At 39.9% G+C, this 23,317-nt stretch overlaps 1 protein-coding gene across 1 annotated transcript; it reads left to right on the top strand.

Annotated features, from left to right (window-relative positions):
- The first annotated feature begins 1,280 nt into the window (after positions 1-1,280).
- sf3b3 (splicing factor 3b, subunit 3) lies at positions 1,281-22,751 on the top strand. Its single transcript, XM_080876649.1, has 27 exons — positions 1,281-1,417; positions 1,980-2,107; positions 2,463-2,618; positions 2,914-3,084; positions 4,570-4,742; positions 4,947-5,088; positions 5,470-5,582; positions 5,853-5,990; positions 6,866-6,969; positions 7,049-7,214; positions 7,332-7,427; positions 7,808-7,880; positions 8,334-8,485; positions 9,382-9,537; positions 10,438-10,593; positions 12,066-12,209; positions 12,504-12,626; positions 12,829-12,983; positions 13,208-13,382; positions 13,853-14,058; positions 14,612-14,768; positions 16,306-16,431; positions 18,108-18,320; positions 18,464-18,562; positions 21,017-21,160; positions 21,302-21,406; positions 21,521-22,751. The coding sequence occupies exons 2-27, from the start codon at positions 2,038-2,040 to the stop codon at positions 21,659-21,661; spliced, it is 3,654 nt and encodes a 1,217-aa protein (XP_080732775.1). The 5' UTR covers positions 1,281-1,417; positions 1,980-2,037; the 3' UTR covers positions 21,662-22,751.
- The last annotated feature ends 566 nt before the right edge of the window (positions 22,752-23,317 follow it).

The raw sequence follows: 23,317 nt of genomic DNA, 5'->3' as shown, positions 1-23,317 counted from the left end.
ACAGTGGGATTGAGAAATAAACACTTCTTTACCAGACTGAAACTGTGAGAAGAACAATAACCTAGTCCCCCACTAACTGTACAAATATAAATGCATTTTTTAATTGTTTATTATCGAGTTCATGTGCATAAAAACATGTACTGGCGCTCTGTGCATGTACAGCGATGCTGATATAACGCAGGAAGAATTGGACCTTACAGCGTCCGTGGAAGTGCTGTTTGTGTAGGACTCACAAAGCAAACATGTAGGCTACTAGAGAATGAGCTAAAGCAGCTCAAATTAGTTTCAGTGTTTAAACTGTCATTTGTATTTTTTCAAAGCAAAAGCCAATGCTGTCGCCACTGAGTGAGCATCAGCGCACTCTGCAGTTTGTGTGTAGAAGCGAAAAAGCTTACAGCACCTGATATTCCCAGGCGATCTCCAATCCAAGTACTGACCAGGACCGACCCTGCTTAGATTCCGAGATCAGACGAGATCGGGCGTGTTCAGGGTGATATGGCCGTAAGCGAGAGCAATTGCATGTAGAACGCGTTTTGTGGGTGGCAAATGTCACACAGTTTGATATACGCTGTCGTGTTTTACAGCGAAAACATGCAATCCTTCGTTATAAACTGCAGCTTCAACATTGAGCTACAATAATGCTTTTCCCGCAGTAACATCTCAATAATAACACTTGTTAGTTTATTAAAGCACAGTGTTAAAGGGACAGAGAGCATACAGTGTGTTAGGACGATTTGTGACATCTCCTAATGCGTTTTTATGAAGGTACGTCTGTGTATATCAATGATCATTATATAACTAACCTAACAAACTGCTTTTACTTTGCTTTTATTTTCTGATTTTCCATCATCTCTGCCTACCTTGGTGTTGCTGGACCTCCCTGCATTTGTCTCACGTCCCTCCTATGGGCCACCCCATTTTAAAAATCCTGCTAATTTTTTCTTAACGGCTCCTTAATTAAGTTAAATGTAACTTAATATCAAGGACACAAACATAATTATTTATTTTCTACATTTTGTCTTTCTTTTCTGGTGTGCAACAAGCATACAGGTTATTTATTGTTTTCGACTAAATAGTGTAGTAGAGTGTAGAGTGCTATCATGATAAAGCGTGCAGAAGACAGGGGCAATAAATGCAGTGGGAAACTATTTTACAGATATTGTTTTTCTTATGGCGCCCAATCGCGATAATTCCGTTAATCTTGAGGTCTTTGTCGTCATCTGCTGTGCACAATGCAGTACTACAGTCTCTCATTTCCGTCAGGCACTGTGTAGGTCAACTCTTGCGACGGCGTGTTTGGCTGGCAAAGGACCCACCAACGGCGGTTCAGCGTCGGCTTCTCAGGGTTTCAAGGAAATAGTTTTCGTAAATGAAACTTTATCCATCTGAAATCAGAGTCATCTTACGAAACACACCGGTAAATATTATATCTTGCAGAACTGCATCTCTTCCGCAATTAAACAGATGTTTTATGTGTGTGAAGTTTGCACTAGTTAAAGTAATATAGCAAAAAAAAAAAAAAAGGGGGGGGGGGGGGGGGGGACGTTAAGCAGAAGTGGCGCTTTGTATGAATGGGCCATGTTCTCATACTGTTGGATTGATGTAAACGATCGTTTTGAGTAGTTTAAATTCGTGTTAAAGGAATTCTTGACCCCTATTGCACGGTTTACAAGCACAGAGGTAGTAAATAAATGTCCGGTGAACGTTAATTTTCTCACAGCTAATGTTTAGCTAACGTTAGCGGCGCCGTAGGATTTTGTGTACAGCAAACGCTACACCTCTCCACCAACTTTTCATAGCAATATTGTGATGAGTGCAGTCGCTATATATTGCTCCACAGTCCCACTACAGCTGACCTCAGTTTGAAGAGCCCTCATTTGTCACCAGTGCGACCGCGTAGCTTATTGTGACTTTGTCCAGTGGTCTCCAACTTCTTGATTCCTTACTGTAAATACACTTTTGGTTTTCTTTGTTTACAGTTTTGAGCCGGGTTAAGCGCTCTTTCAGCTTCCTCTGAATAAGATTCGAGTGGAAGCCATGTTTCTCTACAACATCACCCTGCAGCGTGCCACCGGCATCACCCATGCCATCCATGGAAACTTCTCAGGTGAATTTGCGCCAGATGTCACTGCTTTATGTCTGGTTAGGTCATGGTTAATTTATCAAAGCTTGGTACCCCTCCTTTATTGTCAAAGAAGCCTTTAACTGCAATTTCTATGAGAATTAGCACTAATTAGCATTAATTGTTTTATTTAAGTATATTTTCTTGTGTTTGTATAGTCCTTAGAGTTTATCCTATCATGGTGTTTCACTCAGTATGTTGATGGAGATAATGTAAAGCATAGTTTTCTCATGGTTAAAAAATACATAAAAGAAATATCACAAAATGCTTTTTTAAAAGCAGGATTCAGGGAAAACCATAAAAATATCCACATCATATGTCTGATATTATGTTTTGGTAGGAACCAAGATGCAGGAGATTGTTGTTTCCAGAGGAAAGATCCTGGAATTATTACGGCCAGATGCCAACACAGGAAAGGTGCACACTCTTCTCACAATGGAAGTGTTTGGCATCATCAGATCCCTGATGGCCTTCAGACTCACTGGAGGAACCAAAGGTACAGAAATGACATCATATGCACTCACATACATGTGTTTGTAACTCTAAACATGGATTGCACAGATTAAATGGTATGTATTAATAATTTTCTTTTAAGTGGTTTTTATTAAATCTTTTGTCTGACACTAATGTTTTGTTTGTAGTGCATTCTTTTTTTTATTCATTTACAATTAGAAGGGGAAGTTGGCCTCCATTGGCTTTCATTACCTAAGCTTTAATTACATGACCGTATCATAATTAATATAATGTTGACAGGCTGGCGTCGTTTCTAAGTGATATTTATGTATTTTTAGATTACATTGTTGTGGGGAGTGACAGTGGTCGTATCGTCATCCTGGAGTATCATCCATCAAAAAATATGTTTGAGAAGATCCACCAGGAAACATTTGGGAAGAGCGGCTGCCGCCGTATTGTTCCTGGACAGTTCCTTGCTGTTGACCCAAAAGGCAGAGCTGTAATGATAGGTGAGAATTTTATGAAGTATGCATGAAATCAGCATTAGACCATTATGTAGAGTCCATCATATCAGACAGAATCCAGATGTTTGTGCACTGTTTATTTTTTATATTGCTATTTTCCTTCTCTCGTAAGATGAGCACCCTTTCTTTGACGAAGGTGAACAAGAGCAAGAGCTCAATGGGTTTTTTTTTAATCATACACACTGCTAGGATTTTGTGTGTAATCTGCTGTGGTGTGTTTAGCGTTGGATGTAGTCACCACGAAAAAGCCAGTTCAGTGCCAGGAAAAACCCTTACATTACAAACCAACACCAAAAACTATATACTCCAAAAGAGTCCATCAGTTAAGACTGATGTGTTTTAAAGGTATTTATTCTAATGTACTTTTTTTTTTTTTTTTAGGTTTATACAGTGTGTGTGAATCTGCAGCTTTGAAACTGCATGAAGGCTTTGCAGCAAGACTTTATACAAACTGGCCTGTAGTGATTTTTAAATAACTTACTGTGGTATTTAATTTATTTGTTGTTAAAATAGGCTGTGTTTAATTTGAATCCTTTGAGTCCTACTTGCATTTGAGCAAAGTGGGCCTGGATAGCTTTGTAACATCTATGTACCCAAGTAGGCCTAAACATACTAACAGATGCCTCTTTTGTTTTTTTCTCCCCCAATTCAAAATTGTTCCATTTGGTGATAAGTTACTTTTATGATCTTACAAATACAATAAAACATTACATTTTAAGGCGACCGTGGCTCAGGGGGTTGGGAAGCGTATCTGTAACCGGAAGGTCGCCGGTTCGATCCCTGGGCTCTCTGTCCTGGTCGTTGTGTCCTTGGGCAAGACACTTTACCCTACCGCCTACTGGTGTTGGCCAGGTGATGGCGCGATATGGCAGCCATCGGCCTTCTGTCAGTCTGCCACAGGGCAGCTGTGGCTACAACCGTAGCTTGCCTCCACCAGTGTGTGAATGTGAGAGTGAATGAATAGTGGCATTGTAAAGCTCTTTGGGTGCCTTGAAAAGCGCTATATAAATCCAATCCATTTAACAAACCTGCAAAGTTGATAGGTTTTATAATATGTTTTGTGGCTCCATACAGTTATTTATTTATTCATTTATTTATTGGCAAAGACAGAGGTTGTCAGCTTAGATGGTAATTTGGTTTATAGACTGATGATTATTTTTCTTTTATTTGGGCCTTGGTGTGTTAGTATAATGTCAGTGGTGTAAATATTGCTATAATTGACCTAACCCCAAGAGCCTTACAGGTGCTTAAGATAATAAATCAGCATCAAATGCTATAAATTTTGTAGTTCTACATCAGAAAATTTTACCTTGATAGAAGTGTTTTGTGGAACAATTATGATGTTAATTAATGTGTGCTGAGTTACTATTGTTTAAATCCTGAAGAAAATTTATATACACACACATATAAATAGTTGTATTAAACCAGTTAAATGAAGCACACAATATGTTTTGTCATTTATCTGACTAGGAGCGATAGAGAAACAGAAGCTGGTGTATATTCTGAACAGAGATGCTGCTGCGAGACTGACCATCTCCTCTCCACTGGAAGCCCATAAAGCAAACACACTGGTCTACCATGTGGTTGGAGTCGATGTTGGGTTTGAAAATCCCATGTTTGCCTGCTTAGAGATGGACTATGAGGTAAGGACACAAAGCACAAACGTGCAGGGCTGCTGAATTTCACATACACTGAACTGTTGTTGTGTGATGAGTTTTCATGTCTCTTCTCTGACTGTCACTGGAGAAAGATTTAACTTCTCTGACCTCAGCATGACTTTAATTGAAAAAAAACCAGTCATGTTTTGTTTGTTTACCAGAATAATCAAGTGTGTTTAATGTCTACAGGAAGCTGACAACGACCCAACAGGAGAAGCTGCTGCCAACACACAACAGACGCTCACCTTTTACGAGCTGGATCTCGGCCTGAACCATGTGGTCCGCAAGTACAGCGAGGCATTGGAAGAACATGGAAATTTCCTCATAACTGGTGAGTATTTGAGTAGTGTTGGTCATATTTAAAGGAAACAACAGTAGTGTTATTCATCAGGTAGGGAGTAGTTGAAATATCAACATTTTTACAAATTGATTTGCTTTCAGAAGATAATCATTGCAGCGAGGTTACAAAGAATTGTTACATCAATGTGTTGTAGATGTGATGAGTTTGTCATGTCTCTTCTCTGAGAAACACTGGAGAAAGATTCACCCTCTCTGATCTCTACAAAAGTTTACCAACGCAATAACACAGCGTTAGATGTCGTATTAAAAGAAAGCATTATGTTGTAAAATAGAGATTACTGTGCTTTTTTGAAATTCTTACTCCTTCATCATTATGTTTTTTAAAAATGACAACCCTTCTAAATGCTTCCAGTTCCTGGTGGTTCTGATGGGCCCAGTGGGGTTTTAATCTGCTCTGAAAACTACATCACCTACAAGAATTTTGGAGACCAGCCTGACATTCGCTGTCCCATTCCACGGCGTAGAGTGAGTCCTTCTTACAGGAATGCACATTAAAAAGCAAATATTTATAGTACAGGATTTCCTGTGCAGATTTTAAGTGTGTTTTGATGCATCATAACATCAGTACACATCGTGAGACTTTACCTGATTTTAAGCTGTGAGTCACTAAGTAGATTTTAAACATTTTTTTCTCTGTTCATGTGGAATTTTGGTTGTTTTGCAAGTCCCACATTGTTCTTTGCATGAACGTCTATTTTTATCCTCCCTCACATTCTCTTCTGCTCCACCCCACAGAACGACCTGGATGACCCAGAGCGTGGCATGATATTTGTGTGCTCAGCTACCCACAAGACCAAGTCCATGTTCTTTTTTCTGGCCCAGACTGAGCAGGGAGACATCTTTAAGGTTACTCTAGAAACTGATGAAGAAATGGTAAGGATGGATGGAAACTAGACATTTTTAACAAATTTATTTAATGGGACTAATTATGTTCACTTCCAGCTTCTGTTTTTTTTCTTTATTTTTTTCTTTCTTAGAATCACAGTTGCTTGATTAACAAACACTAGATAAACATGTCGTATTTATCTTATCCTGCCCAGTTTATGTAATTGCTCAGTTTATCCAATGTCTGAAAATAGGCTTTTTACTCGATTTCTTTTTCATGGCTCATCTTATTAAAAGCTCACTTTCAATTTGATTAGCTCCCTCAGCTTCTTCAAAAAGAGCCAAATGCTTATAAACTCACTCTTTTACTTTTATAGGGAAATCTGTAGCGTGTTGACATTAGCTTAGCAAGAAAGTAGCAAACGCAAATACTCTTGTTCTCAGCAGGGATTACTTTTAAATTCTTCATTAACATTTCTTGAACTTTTGTCATTATGTGTGTGAATGTGTGTGTGAATGGGTGGATGACTGAACGTGTAAAGCGCTTTGGGGTCCTTAGGGACTAAGTAAAATGCTATACAAATACAGGCCATTTACCATTATCGGTTTTCTATTCCTCCCACCGTCCAAAGACATGCAGCTTGTGAGGATAGGTTATTTGGATAATCCAAATTACCACTAGGTGTGAATGTGCGAGTGAATGTGAGTGTTGAATGGTTGTTTGTCCCTGTGTGTTGGCCCTGCGACAGACTGGCGACCTGTCCAGGATGTACCCCGCCTCTCGCCCTATGACAGCTGGGATAGTCTCCAGCGCCCCCCGCGAACCTGAAAAGGATAAGCGGAAGTGGATGGATGGTTTTCTATTTATGCTCATTATAATACATATTCCCGTAATAAAAAACGATGCTTGTTTTGTCTCTTAGGTCACAGAAATTAGGCTGAAGTACTTTGACACAATTCCCGTTGCAACAGCGATGTGCGTCCTGAAGACTGGCTTCCTCTTTGTGTCTTCAGAGTTTGGAAACCAGTAGGTTGCAAACAGAAACTCAAGTGTTTCTTTTCGTATCTCTCAGTCTTTGATTAACCTCTATTTCTCTTTCCTTTAGTTACCTTTACCAGATTGCCCACTTGGGTGATGATGATGATGAGCCCGAGTTCTCATCGGCAATGCCGCTGGAAGAGGGAGACACCTTCTTCTTTCAGCCACGCCCACTTAAAAATCTTGTGCTGGTGGATGAACAGGAGAACCTGTCACCAATCATGTCCTGTCAGGTGAGTGTCCTGTCAGATGAACATGGGGACTAATCTAATTGCCTGAACTTGTGAGACAGATTTTTTTCTTAAATCTTAAACCAGAACATTTCTGGCTCATTGACTACTCTCTTCCAGATTGCTGATTTGGCCAATGAGGACACACCTCAGCTTTATGTATCATGTGGACGAGGACCCCGGTCCACTCTAAGGGTCCTTCGGCACGGACTGGAGGTACACACACTGTTTTTTTTCTAACGTAATTAGAGAAAGCCCACACATGTACTTTGCTGGCTGTGAAATTGATGAGTTTTTTCATGTCTCTTCTCTGAACAAATACTGAAGAGTCTTTTACTATCTCTGATTCCAGCAAACACACAAAGCCTTCTTTTCATATCACACTTTGAACGACTGTTAGCTTGGTGTCACGTTTTTCCCAGCCTTTGAGTTACGCTCACAATGTTGGCTGTACCCTGTTAATGTCTTACTTCCATTACTGTGAAGATGAGCTTTTAAAAATGGTTTGTTGTGTTTGTCTTTGTAATGATGATAAACTTTCAATTTTCTTTTTCTTTCCCCCACCCTGTCTGTTCCCCTCTCTCCGCCTCTGTCAGGTTTCAGAGATGGCTGTGTCTGAACTGCCCGGTAACCCCAATGCTGTGTGGACTGTACGCAGACATGTAGAAGGTAAGAATATTCTTGTTCCAGGATGTGTGTGGCTAATCAAGGTTATAAAACATGCTGAAAGTAAGAAAAGTCTGTGAAACATATTCCTGTTATGTTAATGTACATCACTGGTTAGCTGTTTAGTATAAGATGTTAGGGAGCCACTCACCACTAGCTGGAGCAGCTGCCCTGACAGATATCCCTATGTTTGTGATGCGACAGCCACATGAAGCAGTGTGGCGCTGCAGTACACGCATGCAGTACACGCATGCAGTACACGCATGCAGTACACGCATGCAGTACACGCATGCAGTACATGCTGGAGATGAACATTTCTTTGCTGACTCTATTAAAGTAAACTAACATATAACCACCTACTGAAACAGTGTGCAACCAAACTTGTGTGTTCAATGCCATTAGTAATTTTGTTTTGTTTTTTCTTCTGATCAATACTGTGTTTACTCTGGTTCTTAGATGAGTTCGATGCCTACATTATTGTCTCTTTCGTCAATGCCACTCTGGTTCTGTCCATCGGTGAGACTGTAGAAGAAGTGACAGATTCTGGTTTTCTGGGAACAACACCCACTCTCTCCTGCTCACTCCTGGGTGAAGATGCGCTTGTACAGGTGCGTAAATGTACCTCATCTGCACATCACCTTTGGGTATTTTCACCACTGTGCCATTTAGTCCATTTAAGTCAAACTGTGGCTTATTTTCTTACATGGTGGGGTTCGTTTGTTACAATGTTAGAACAGGTGTTCTCTGCCCAGTTCCGAGTGAGCAGTTTGTTTATTGTGTGAACATGATTCAATTTTGAGCTGCTCAGGTGCACGTTACAAGTTTGAGCTTCCCATAGCCAAATATGCTTTGCATTCTGGGATGTGGCAGGGTACCGTAGACGTGCAAAGGTCAGTATGGGTTTGCAACCAGCCGTGAAATGAATATAAATTGTCCATGTTCTCAAATAGTTCAGAACACAGCACTTCCTGTATTTTGTATTCTTGTTGCTCCTGGTCCAAACACATGAGCTGGCCAATAACTTCACTGAACGTTCTCAAGTGGTTTGTAATGACTCGCTCTGTGTGAAGAGAAACCAGACCATGGGTAAAAGCTACACGTGTAAGAGTAAAGAGTAAACGAAGTATAGGTGTAAAAACACCCTTAGACATTGCAAAGAAATTTCAAAGTAATGAAATTTCTTTGAAATGAGCAGCTTTGATAATTGCATTTTATCATAATTCCAATAATTTCTAAAAAACTAAACGAAAACCTTCCTTTGCATCAAAGGAAGCATTTCGAAATTCGAAATTTATTTTAGTTTTTGTTTAGCAGATGATGTACATTTTAAAGGTTATGTTATCAGTTTCTTTTTGTGTGTTAAGCACAAATAATTAATACAGTTCATGCATTAATTCATCTAATTACACAAAGATGGCCATTTATTCATCATCAACCCAATCTAGTACTTTGTCTTTTCTCTCCATCTTACCTCTGTGGCTCTTTCACTCCCTCCCCCATACAGGTTTACCCAGATGGTATCCGTCACATCCGAGCAGACAAGCGTGTGAACGAGTGGAAAACTCCTGGTAAAAAAACTATTGTCCGCTGTGCTGTGAACCAGCGGCAAGTAGTCATCGCCCTCACTGGTGGGGAGCTGGTCTACTTTGAGATGGACCCGGTAAGGAAGTAGATTATTTTTGTGTTATCTGATCATCCTCTTGTGCCCCTCTGACATTCTGTTCAGCCTCCATAATGCCTACAATGTGGCATGTGCACGAAAAATAAAACTGTTGGTGGAGTGAAGAAATCCAAAACTGAAGAGTCTATTTCATCACCTCCAGCTTTAAGTGAGACAACATAGGCTATAACAGCTTTCTCCTTGTTCAGAGCAATGAGTGATTTGGGCTGCTGTAAATAGTGGTCATAAGAGAAAATTTCCTCTTTTTTAAAAAAATTTTTTTTTCCTTCGGCCTATAGTTAGATTATCTTTACTGTGTGAAATAGATCACCTGTTTCTGCTCCGCACTGCACTGTCTTCCCTACACACGGTGAAGTGTTTCATTGACAAGGTTACAGTTATACTGCGTACTAATTAAAAAGCAATACAATAGACAGAAATACTGCCATCAATCTTCAGGAATATTGTCCATTGGCAGAATCCTAGTTTCCACTTTCATGCTGTGTTTAACAAGTATTAGTTATGCTTTGTAGTAAAAGGTTTTCACAAAAATACTGCGTTGAGCTTTATGTAGACTATGTGAAGGCCCAGTGCCCCCCCCCCCTCAAAAAAAAAGAAAAGAAATCTTTTTTTGGGGTTAATCAGTCAAATGATTTGACGGGCTTATTCATGACTTCATTTTATAAAAGGCAATTTCACAATTGACTGCACAGTTAAATTGCCTTATCATTAGCTTCACTTAATTTATTTTCCTGCAGAGTATCTGATGATTTAATTCTAACACTAATATTGAATATCTCAGGTTCCATATTGAATAGAGGAAGATGACTGAACTGAGGTGACTGAAATTCTGTTTATTAATCCTGCTGCTGTCTTTGTTTCACTTTTGATTTTTTTCAGTCTGGCCAGCTGAATGAGTACACAGAGAGGAAAGAGATGTCTGCAGATGTGGTTTGTATGAGCCTGGCCAACGTTCCTCCTGGTGAGCAACGCTCCCGATTCCTGGCTGTTGGGCTGGCTGACAACACTGTTCGCATCATCTCCCTGGATCCTTCGGTATGAGCTTGACACAGAGATTATCAATGAGACCCTTTTTTGTTTCGAATTGGAGGTGTTGCTCAGAAATTGCTTTTGCTGGTTTATCTGCTGGCATGTGATTGAGCCCATGACAGCTTGTATCCGAACAAGATGTCATGTACTTTAGTTTTGGGTATGTCTTTGCCATCTTTGATGTTTGTTCCTATAGAGGTTTGTTTTGGTCCTAGTAACATTTGACCGTTCAGTTTATTGTTGATTGACAGCAAAGACTATTTTCATGCTCTGAGGGGACAGACATGCAAATTTTGGCACTTGTGTTCACTTTTGAAAGCTAGTATCCATTATCTGCTGCACTACAGAAATTCGTTTGCCAGTCATCTTCACAGTATGTGGAGTCAGAGTGTGTACTCACACGCGCGCACACACATGCACATGCCCTTTCAGGCTAAAAATGAGGACGTCATGTTGCTTCTAGTTTCTTAATTTATTGCCCTTGCAGTGGTAATGGGTATTTTCAACTGTTGAAAAGTTTTTCTCATATTCATAAACCAAACTGTGCTGCTCAGCCAAATTTGCACATTGTCACTGTACTCTCAGGTCTTTCCCATTGTGCAGAATGAGTAACAGAATTTAGCCTGTGTTTAGCACCCAAGTTTGAAGGAATCCATTGTTAACCACTTAAAAATTCCTGGTAAACTTATAAATGTAAAAATGACTGGAAATATACTTCAGCTAGATTTTTAATTATAGGATTTCCCTGAAGGCTCGGGAGCGTCTGAGATAAATATTAATTTAATGTCAACAATTTCAGCAGCCTTCTGCAGAACCTGCTGAAAGTAAATAATCCCAAAAAACAGAGATGTTTTAGCTGATTAACTTCTACAGAACTTAGTTTAGACAGTGATGCTCAGTGTGAAAATACAGTCCCTCCAAAAGTCCCTACTATCCAGGAAAGGTTCCTGTGGTGGGAACTTAATTAATGATTGGCATAAATCCCTTTAAGGCTAAATTAATCTTAGTTTCTTATTAGGTCAGTACAAAGTAATGTTGTCATGTTTAGGAAACAATTACATCCTTCTTTTAGGGAAAACTTTGTACAACATGAAAGTTGTCTGACCACTTTTACTGCCTCTTAAGATGACCAGTAACCTTAAAATATTCATTGGACATTAACTGGAGATTTCTGCTTCCCTGTTTAAAACGTGTAAGCCAGAAAATAATGCTTTGGGTATTCAGTAATGTGTGTGTGTGTGTGTCCCCCCCCCCCCCCCCCCCCCAAAAAAAGGTCTGGATTAAAATATCTCGTCTGCCTTAACTATTTCAATAGAAGTGTAAATTTTAAAAACTTTAAAAACGATTACAGGATAAGAATCTTTTTTGTTTACGTGCACGTTTAAACAATTGAATGGTGCTGTTACACAAAAACTTAATGTTCGGATTCCTTTGCATGTTGCTATTTTTCTGACCCCCTGAAACTTTACCATGTTTAGGACTGCCTGCAGCCACTGAGTATGCAGGCCCTACCAGCCCAGCCAGAGAGTCTGTGTATCGTGGAGATGGGAGGGGTGGAGAAACAGGATGAACTTGGAGACAAAGGAACCATAGGCTTTCTCTACCTTAATATTGGGCTTCAGGTATTCTTTCACATTTAAATATCTCAGGTTTCATGTTGAAGTTGAAGACATTTTACTTTTAAATCACAGCTCTGTAAAACCAAATGTAATACAGGGATTGTGTACAGGCATGAGTTCAGATCGATCTTGTACCTAAAATCCAAACTGATAATGTTTTTCATGCTTGATCAATTAGCAGTCAGGGAGCACAGTCCAGAGCAAAGATTGTCACAATTGTTATGTTAGTTTATGTTGCTATACATTTCAGCTTATGTAGAGGTTTTCTGCTAATGTGTTTTTGCTCCTCTTTCTCAGAACGGTGTGCTTCTGAGGACTGTCTTGGACCCAGTGACTGGAGACTTGTCAGATACCAGAACACGCTACCTGGGATCACGACCTGTTAAACTGTTCAGAGTCAGAATGCAAGGACAGGAAGCTGTATGTAACTCGAACGCTTACTCAGAATCAGCTCATAAATACAAATATGTGCATTTACAAAAATATTGTTTGTTTTGTCAGTTTTTATGCTTGTGATCATATTAAGTCAGAAATATTTATATCAAACCTTAAGATTTAAAAATAAATTTGTGTTTTTCATCACTGATTATAAATTAATTGATGTCTTTTCTCTTGCTGACAGGTGCTTGCAATGTCCAGTCGCTCCTGGCTCAGCTACTCTTACCAGTCTCGTTTCCATCTGACTCCTCTCTCATATGAGACTCTGGAGTACGCCTCTGGTTTTGCCTCTGAGCAATGTCCAGAAGGCATAGTGGCCATCTCTACCAATACTCTAAGGTATGGATGCACTTAGAGCATTTTTTTTGTAAAACATAGGCATCACTGTTTGTGTAATGGAGTTCAAACTGAAGAAATCCAGCATCTGTTATGTATTATCGCAATTTAAATAACTCTAAACGTCTTATGTTCAAAGTGTTTATAAATCTGCAGAAAGAAAAGTTTATTGAAGGGCGAAAAATATATTTTTATATAAATCTCACCTGTGCTCGTCTGCCTGGTAGAATCTTGGCTTTAGAGAAACTTGGAGCCGTCTTCAACCAAGTGGCCTTCCCACTTCAGTACACTCCCAGGAAATTTGTAATCCACCCAGAGACCAACAACCTCATTTTGATTGAAACTGACCACAACGCCTACACCGAGGCCACCAAAGCTCAGAGAAAGCAACAGATGGCTGAGGTATGACTATATCGTTGTGACCCAACTAGTGGTGTTAACATCTGTCTGCGGTTACTCTCAGTAATAAATTTATTAAGGGCAAGAAGTCGGCATGTCGGGTATAAACAAGAGAGAACAGAAATTTGTTCCTGTGTGAGTTATTTTTCCAGGTTAGAGCCTAAAAAAGTAGGTTTATTAAATTATAAACCTACTTTTATATTTAGGAATTTTTCCTGACATCCTTTTACTGTTTTTTCGTTTTTCTCACTGATAAACCCAACAGTAGAAATAATGAGAAGTAGAATTTGGTAGTTTAATGGCATTTTGTCCCTGATGATAATTATATTATGAATTAATAATCTTTGTGATGGCAGACATTCCCATCACAGTTTGTAGTCTAGAATATCATTTTCATATGGCTGGTTTTATTCAAATAACAGTTGCCAACATGTCATAAACAGAAAATCACATCCCTTCTTTTGCCACTGTAGGAGATGGTAGAAGCTGCAGGTGAGGATGAAAGAGAACTGGCTGCTGAGATGGCTGCTGCATTCCTAAATGAAAATCTTCCAGAAGCCATTTTTGGTTCACCCAAAGCCGGCGCAGGACAGTGGGCCTCACTAGTGCGGCTGGTTAATCCCATACAAGGTTCAACACTGGATCAAGTGCAGCTGGAACAGAACGAAGCTGCGTTCAGGTGAGTAGTACTCATGATGGGTGGGTGGGGTTTAAGTGAGGTTAAACAGTCTGACCCTGGGCTGTTTCTCATTTATTATGCCTTTCTCTTTGATGGACAGTGAGCCTCCCAAATTCCAAGCCCTTCATTAATACTCAGTGTTGTTTCTTAATCAGCCGTTGACATAGTGAAAATAGTTTGGGCTGCCATTGTAGAGGTTCTTCGGTTTCACCTGGTGACAAATTAACCTTTTTCAAAACGACACTTTGTGTCGATTTGTATCAACAGCTGCTGAAAACAGGCACAGTATTTTTTTAATGCAGCAAAATGCTTATTAAGATTAAATGATGCCCATAGTATGGAATTAAAAGGTAATAAAATTTGTGATTTTGGAAGGCAGGCTACTGGATCCATCAAAAGCATCACTTTCTGATATAAAACAGTATTGTTGGCCATGTTTTGAAGGTTATAGCTAATATTTTGTGTTAATATATTTCTAAGTGATTAGCGTGACTAATCTAAACTAGCAATATAGTATATAGGTGGGTCTGATGTTGTACTTGGTGTTTTTCAGTGTGGCCGCTTGTCGATTCACCAACACGGGTGACGATTGGTACGTCCTGGTCGGTGTTGCCAGAGACATGATTCTCAACCCAAGGTCAGTGGGTGGCGGCTTCATCTACACATATCGACTCGTCAGTGGAGGGGAGAAGCTGGAGTTTGTGCACAAGGTGGGTTTCAGTGACATTAGGGGTTAATTTTATTAAGCTTGTTTCTCCTTGAATATTTATTAGGCTGAAGCTGATTCACTCTCATCTTTTGCTGTTTATACTGGGGAATACTGATGTAAACGGCATAAAAGTGCTTGTCTGTGTCATATTTGGCTTTAGTTTGATTCATAAAGCAAATCAACATTTCATTCTGTAGGCTCTGCAACAATTTAATGCTTAGGTGCTGTGCTTTGTTTTTTGGCCTTCTGGTGCAGCTGCACGTGTGCAGGTTTCAAAAGATTTCCGCCGTCACTCTGCTGTAACAGTACTCAGAGCAAGTCAGCTGGAGAGGACGTTCAGACCTTGTAGCAAGTGCAGCTCTATCATGAAAGGCTGAGTAAATAAAAATAATTCACAGCCCAAGGGAGTTTGAAGAAAATAGTTAGTGTGACAGGCGACTTACAGATGTCAGAAAGATGTATATACGGTTTCTTTGGGAGATGTTGGCTTTTATCACCTTTGCGCTTACCCAGGGACTGTGTGCAGGCCATGATTTGAGACAGATGTTAAGACGAGGACTGGACTCGAGGAAAGTCTATTCAGAATGCATGAAGCAAGACAGACTGATACAAAATTTTGATGATGGGATGAAACACAGCTGTTGCTGTCCCAGTTGTCACAGACTCGCTGGGCAATTCCCCAAGAAACCCCACCAGGGTGGAGACGATCAGGGTGAATCAGCCCACATACGTTTGTTACCTGATGTGGATTAACAGGGGAAATGACTCATGAGTGTTGTGTTTCGCAGTGGTATCAGGAATTTCCCGACCACTTAACCAGATTTGATATTTTAGATGATTCTATCAGGTCACAACTCACTTTTTTCCCTGTTTGTTATATAACCAGAGATATCAGAGTATGCACAATAAGATGACACATTTCTGAGTGCAAAGTCATGACAGCATCTTGGATGTAGGCAGACGCACTTTTCTGAGATGGCTGTGTCGTTGGGTGTATGTTCCGACAGGGCAATAAACTAGAAATATCCATCAAACTGTGACAGGCCCGCTGAAGGCCACGGAGAAAGCAGAGCACCGGGTTGAAAGGTTTTTCCTGTCCAGGATGTCTGAGCTCACAACACACTCTTAGTCACTCTCCAGAGGGGAAATTTGGATTCTCAAGTTGCGTTTTAGTTGTAATTTGGGCATATCTTAGACAGGGAAAGTATTGACGATGTCTGACTCATGACTGGTGTAATCTTATTTGAGAAATATAATTTACCAAAATACTTTCTTAATGTTTCAACAGGTAACGAGTTTGTTTATGCGGTTGTTCAGAAGTGCTTTTCTAAGAAAATCGTTAAAAAATTAACATGTTAAAAATAAACAGCTGGGATCTGTAGTAAATCTAAAACCACAGGCAGATTTCACTGTAGCTGTCTTACAATCTCTTATGATGACTAAAACTGTGTTTAGTGAGACTTCCTTTCGTCTTCTTTAAAAAGCTCTGTATCTGTTTCAATCTTTATCTGAACCCAGATTGTTTTGTTTATTTCTAGACCCCAGTAGAGGACGTGCCTTTGGCAATCGCACCATTCCAGGGACGAGCCCTAGTTGGAGTGGGAAAACTGCTTAGAATCTACGACCTGGGGAAAAAGAAGCTGCTACGCAAGTGTGAGAACAAGGTAAGACAAGGACGTCTGGACACAAACATCTATACACCCTATATAAATATTCTCTCTTCCACCTGCGAATCCCACTTTCTATCAAAGGTTCTTTATAGAGATGATGAATATAGTTGATGATCTGAAAATATAGACGATGAAGAATTAGTCTTTAAAGATTTACTAAAAGGAGCCAACTTTGACCTGACCCATGATCAATGAGTTGATGAGCAGAAGCATCCCAATCCGGGATGTAATCAGGCTTACATCATAAAATTATTAATTTCAGAATAAGAAACAAAAAGTGTCATCATGAAAAATAAATAAATAAAATCCAGTTCACTTTTTACTGGACACATCTGACTATAGCTTTCACCAGACGGGCATGGTTTAAACAGATATTACAGCTTTCACAAAGCTAGCTAGCATAAGAAACATCAGAAGATATTGATATTCTATTTGAACATGTGCTGTGTAACCAGCACAACAGGTGCTCAGTACAGTGACACAGAAAAAACGAATCACAATACAAGACATTCGTACTACAATAGTTACACTGCTAAATGATAGTCAATAATCTCAATTGCAGACCTGCATCTTTATTAATTAATCTTGTTAAAAACAACACTGTAGTACAGATGATTATTTATTAAAACTTTCAAATATACTTTAACTGGCTGGTAAATAGTTTTTATTTCAACTCTTTGAAACCAATTTCAAAAAAAGTTTCATCTGTATGTGGATAGCTTTATCTCTGTTTGCACTCTGGGTTTTCCTTCCTGTGAAAAGAAAAGGTTTTATCTAATGGTGCATGGCCGATTTGTTCCAGATTAGCCATCAGGGACTTTTTCAAAGTTCCTAATGGCACGACACCTTTATCTTTATTAACCAAAGCAAACTGCACCGTTTTGTAAGAAGCAGAGGTGCCTTTATATAAAGAACAAACCACCTGAAGGGTGTTTTCAATGCAGCAAAGTAATTGTTGTAAACGGGGGTCAAGACTGAGTGTGAGGGTGTCTAGTTTTTGTTTGCAGACACTTTTTGTTTAGGTTTTAGAGGTTTGAAGCACCTGTTGTGCTGTAGAGCAAATTTTTTCATGAGTGTATGTGATGCATCACGCTTTTGCATAAACATTTTTCCCAGAATGTTTTGGTTGAAATTAACAGCCTGCCTTGAAACTTCTCTGTGTAACAGGATATAAAAATAGTGCGGTCTGTTTTGAAACGTAAGATTTGGACGTGTTTAAAGGGGAAAAACATTGCACTCCTTAAGTTTGTGGGGCTTTAACAGTCACACAGAACAACTTTACTTTAACGCGTAAACAGTAAAGACCAATGTTGTATCTAATTAATGAACAGCTGATGTGCAGCAGTGTTGCCGCCTGAGTGTTGTGTTGCAGATAAGATGCATGTAGCTGACAGTTGAGTTAATACCATACAGTACAGTGCATACATAAACACATGTGCATTGTATAGCCCCTCTGGATTATACTTTTAACAATTGTTTCCAGTCTATTTAGTCCCTCCCTTAATCGTTACATCCTGTAGTGTGTAACGTGAGAAGTTTTAATGAGTGTGAGCAAGTCATTTTTCACAGCGCTGCACAGGACACCACTTGGGGAACATGTCCAGATTGCATTATTTTCTTTTAAAACACTTGACTGAGTGTACCTCACTGCTCTCCCTAACTCTTTGTAGCACATTCCCAACCTGGTGACTGGCATCCACACCATTGGCCAGCGTGTCATCGTGTCTGATGTCCAGGAGAGTCTGTTCTGGGTTCGTTACAGACGTAATGAGAACCAGCTCATCATCTTCGCTGATGACACATATCCCCGCTGGGTGACGACGGCCTGTCTGCTCGATTATGACACCATGGCTGCTGCTGACAAGTTTGGGAACATCAGCATCGTAAGTAAAGGGCGAGAAGTGTTTGGGGGTGTGTATTGTATTTTTGTGGGCGAATAAAGCCAGAAAACATCAAGACCATCAGCCCTAAACAAAATTTTCTGCAATGACGTAATGTCTCCATGTTTTGTCCTTGGTTTGCTTAGGTGCGTCTCCCCCCTAACACAAGTGATGATGTGGATGAAGACCCCACTGGGAACAAGGCTCTATGGGACAGGGGCCTCCTCAATGGAGCATCACAGAAGGTACACATATGCTTCACCTTTTCACGTTTCTGGAATTAAACAGTGTGTCTGAGCAGATGAAGCATAGACTCAAAAAAGAGAAGTGAGTGAATTAAAAAGGACATTGTCTCTCTGGATGCCAACAGATAATAAATAAAAGTGAGGTTAAAGAGGTTTAAGGGAAAGACGTGGCTCTTCGATGAGTTTGTGTAAACATCAAGGGATGGGGAAGTTCTTAATGGTAAACCATTCCATACTTTTGGACCAATGACTGTAAAACTTGGTTTCAAGTCTGTGCGTGGGATGGAGAGCAATGGTTGGTAAGCAAATTTGAGGAATCTGGAGGTGGGATGGAGGGTAAGCAGTTCAGAAATGTGATGTCGTGCCAGTGCCTTTAGAAACAAATAAATGAGTCTTGACAGCTGTTGCTGCCCCGGAGCAGAGGTCTTCAGCTTGACCTCAAAGTGAAAGAACAATTTAGATTTAACATGCATTGTCTGTTCAGACCTGCTTCAGGCTTGTGCATCGGGTTAATGCTTCAAATTTTAAAAAAAAGCTTAGAGTTACTTAAACATTTAAACAATCGTTCATCATTTTCTGTGACTGAGCAGTATAGGCCACAAATGATATCTCAATATATTTTTTAAAAGGGGATATAAGCCAGTATTTTATAAGGTAACCAGAAGTGAGATTATTAAAATATTAATAATAAAATATACAGTAAGTCATGTAGAAAAGAATGTAGCAGGGGCTTTTGCATTTTTGAAGAAAATATCAAAGCACTTTCACTTTCCTGATGTTTAAAATAATAGGACTGGTTCAGATGAGATGTTAAAGGCTGTGTATGTAAAACGTATATTTTAACATTAAGTAAATGTATACTTTGAAACTTCATTCATTGTTGGGCCTGTGCTGTTTTGCTCTCTTTTAAACCAAATCTGAACTGCAAAAAGAGAAACTGAAAGCGGCTGCAAACACAACCCTTACTATACTAAGAGCTTTACATTACGGCAAAGTATATTGATGCAATGGATACTGTCTAATTCTACATCTTTTGAGAATATGTTGAATTATTAAAAAAAAAAAATTACCTTACCATTTGTTTAGAAATTAGTGTAGATGTTAAATGTGGTATTTTAATATTGGTTGCAAAGTACAAAGATGTTTATCCTGCAAGTAGCAAGTGTACACTTTTATGAGGCAAAGCAGAAAACTGTGGCTTTAGGTGGGATAACTGAGACAGACCTCTGCTACATCGCATTCATCCAGTGCTGAAATCTGGCCCGGTGTACTAATCTGCCTCCCTGGCCACTCCAACCTCCGCAGACACACCACCATCAACCACAAGTTTAACCTACTCTCAAATGCAACCAACACAAGCCGCGCACACACAGGAGAAACACACCGGATCACTCATCCCACATTTTAAATCCTGGTCAGAAACTGTTTAGGTAGCACATAGACTGGGAAAGTCCCTCCAGTGTAGTCATTATGAGCTGGTCCCAGTTGCCATTGTGACACAGTGTGTGCTATTTCTGCTTGTGCACACTGCACGCATAGATTCATTTGAGTTTGGAAATGTACCGTATCTATATATAGACATGGGTGTGGATGTCTTGACTTGTCTTTATGCAAAATGATGTCTGTCTATGCGTCTGTCCAGCCGGCAAGTCACGTGGCTCGGCCAAAATGCTGCCATACATGATATATGCCATACAAAGTAGAGGCTTTTCTACTCTGAGCACTCAAAGCGTTTTTCCTTACAAGGCTCATTCACCCAATCACGCAGATTCATATAAGCAGTATTTTCTATACCTAAGATTTTATATCAGTTGCACACTCTAACATCTTGCTTAAGGATTCTTTGACATGCAGTCCAATAGCCAGGGAATCGATCCATTGAGCTTCCCTTTGATAGATGACTCGCTCTGTCCATTGCCTGGTGAATCACTATACAAGAAAGTTGATGTCAAATTGACCTGACATCCATTGTGCATGTGTAGATTTTTGTAATCCAGTGTACAGCTGGGGCTGCAGTGGTCAAACACTTTGTATGAAACATTTTCAGGTGAAATAAACCGTTACAGGTTCAAGTAAAGGGAAGCTGTTGTCTTCTTTGCACAGCTTTCTGACTTATTTGTGGAGTACAGAGGTCATTTCGACTCTGCTTGTCCCTCCTTAGTCCCAGATGTGGTCTAATCAGCCTAATATTGAGGTTTTATCACTACACAATGCTCCCTTGGTATTCACAGTACCTTCTGATTACTATCATCATCATTGGTTTGGTGGTTTCTGGACGGTTATCAGATTAAACCATCAGGACCAATTTCATTCTTATTTTGACTCAGACTGGCAGTTAATGTGCTTTATGTGCACATGCAGCCAATCTTCGGAGATAAAATGGCCTCAGGTGACATCTCTCTCTCTCTCTCTCTCTCTCTCTCTCTCTCTCTCCCCCCCCCCCCCCCCCTCCAGGCTGAGATAATAATGAACTACCATGTAGGAGAGACAGTGTTATCTCTGCAGAAGACTACTCTGATTCCTGGTGGTTCAGAGTCCCTGGTCTACACCACACTGTCTGGAGGCATCGGCATACTAGTCCCATTCACTTCACATGAGGTAAAACACTAAGATCTCATTTAAGTGAACACACATGCACACTTTGCATGATCCTAAAGTAGTATTGTGTGGCTCAAATGTCCTCCCGATTTCTCTTCCTTCTCTTTTTAACCCCCCGGATTTCTTTATTTCGTCTGACAGGATCATGACTTCTTCCAGCACTTAGAGATGCATATGCGCTCAGAGTTTCCTCCTCTTTGTGGCAGAGACCATCTCAGCTTTAGATCCTACTACTTCCCAGTCAAGGTTGGGATTGTTTTTACACATCCGTCTTATTTTTATAATATAGTTTCAACTGCGGAACCTGTTTATTAAAAAATATTTGAGGATAACAAAAACAAATTCTGTCATTTTCTCCAGAATGTGATTGATGGAGATCTGTGCGAGCAGTTTAACAGCATGGACCCTCACAAGCAAAAAAGTGTGGCAGAGGAGTTGGACAGAACACCACCCGAAGTCTCTAAGAAGCTGGAGGACATTCGCACTCGCTACGCTTTCTAACCTCACACACGGACATTTCGCACAACACACATGAATTTTACCAATGCATACGTTTCAGGACCCACAGATCGTTGCTTTTCCCAGCTGCGAGTCATCTTTAGTGATTCAGAATGAGGTATTATGCGGTTTACTGTGAGCAGACACCAGCTTACATGGAAACCTACAAGAAGCCACTCGGCTTGTAAGTGTCTCACGTTGACCACCTGTGATGTAATAACCTGCTTTCAAGTGTGTGAGCATTTAGCTGCTGCGTGAACAGGAATGACACACATACTTTTTCACGGGTCAGTTACTGAGAATTTGTCAGGTTTTTGTCACCTCCAACTACAGAAACCATGCATGCAGCACCACAAAGACACGTTACATGGAAACATGACAAAGCTGTTGTTTCTCTAAACATTGAGCAGTAGCTTTGGTGTCTTTCACACTTACATCTGTGCGAGCAGAATTTGGCACAGCTGTATGAGAGTTCACACGCTTGATCGCTTTTTCTGTTCACAAAGAGATCACAGTTAGAAAGTGTCAGTCATCGTGGAAGAAAATCTTTTTTTTTTATTTAAAGAGTTTTTGCATTCCCCCTAGTAGGAAAGGCTAGTTGATGTCTAATGTACACAAAGCTGTCTCTGAAATATTTCATTTTTGTGTATCCTCCAGCTTTGACCACAGGAAACTTTTTTTTATAATGATATCATTTTAATTTGTGCTAATTGGAATAATTTGTTGTGACACATACATACCATTGTCCCAGATGGTATAAAATTTCCCAGCCCCAAACCCTTCCTGTCTTTGTGATGTCATGTTGGCCCCCAGGCTCATTAAAAAGCACATTGCTTACTCACACCTGGGAGCCTAACACAAGCTGACACCTAACAGTGTGTAAGCTGCAGCCTGCAGTCCAACAAGTGCCGCCGTTCTGTGGAGTTGGTGGAAAAATACTGAAGGTTTGCACTGGGTGTTGTTCTTGTCAGTCCAGTAAATTCCCAACCTCAGCCACAGACATAGCAATCCACAGTAGTCACTGAATTTAGGGGGATTGTGGGACAGGTCAGTGGTCTGTTTTTGTAAATAAAGTTGTTTTTGTTCTTTATAATGCCAAGCGTCTGTATCATTTTATTTTATTCTCTTCACCTTAGTATGTTTGGAGAGCGTCAGTTTGATAAAGGATGTGTGACTTTAAATCTTTGTCATCATCAACACATTGGAGGCCCGATATTAAGATTAGTCATGACTGCATATACGCACAGCTGTAGTTGATGTGCCGATCAGCTGACGGCTTCTGTAAACGTGTAGTACAGACTCAACAAGGTGAAGCTGCTCAACTTCAAGGTGAGGAGAAAAGATTTAGATGTTGCAGCAATTTAAGTCAATCAAGTCCAGTTATGTTGCATTTAGATTGACTTGACAAACATAATGGATTCTAGTTTTCAAAAATAAATGTGTATATTTTTTGGCACTATTGGTTTCATTTCAAAGTCAAATTTATTTATGTATTTTTTCCATATTACAATAAAGTCTCCTTTACTAATTCTGCTTAGACTGAGAAAAATGTTTAGTTTAATGTACAATTGTAAAAACCTAGCTTGGTTTGGACTCGCCTCTTCTTCACATGCATAAATCCAGGACTGGGGCAATCAGTTGAAAGACTTTGTTGTTGCG

This window comes from Rhamphochromis sp. 'chilingali' (assembly GCF_963969265.1).
Source record: "Rhamphochromis sp. 'chilingali' genome assembly, chromosome: 2".
NCBI classification, from domain to species: Eukaryota; Metazoa; Chordata; class Actinopteri; order Cichliformes; family Cichlidae; genus Rhamphochromis; species Rhamphochromis sp. 'chilingali'.
The sequence above is the reverse complement of the archived record's forward strand: the minus strand, read 5'-3'. Positions and strand labels throughout refer to the sequence as shown.

Excerpts from the sequence above, each read along its gene's own strand:
- sf3b3 (XM_080876649.1), top strand. The coding sequence starts at position 2,038 with ATGTTTCTCTACAACATCACCCTGCAGCGTGCCACCGGCATCACCCAT. Across the intron at positions 6,970-7,048 it reads TCTTCAGAGTTTGGAAACCA|TTACCTTTACCAGATTGCCC; the intron begins GTAGGTTGCAAA and ends TCTTTCCTTTAG. Across the intron at positions 7,215-7,331 it reads CACCAATCATGTCCTGTCAG|ATTGCTGATTTGGCCAATGA; the intron begins GTGAGTGTCCTG and ends ACTCTCTTCCAG.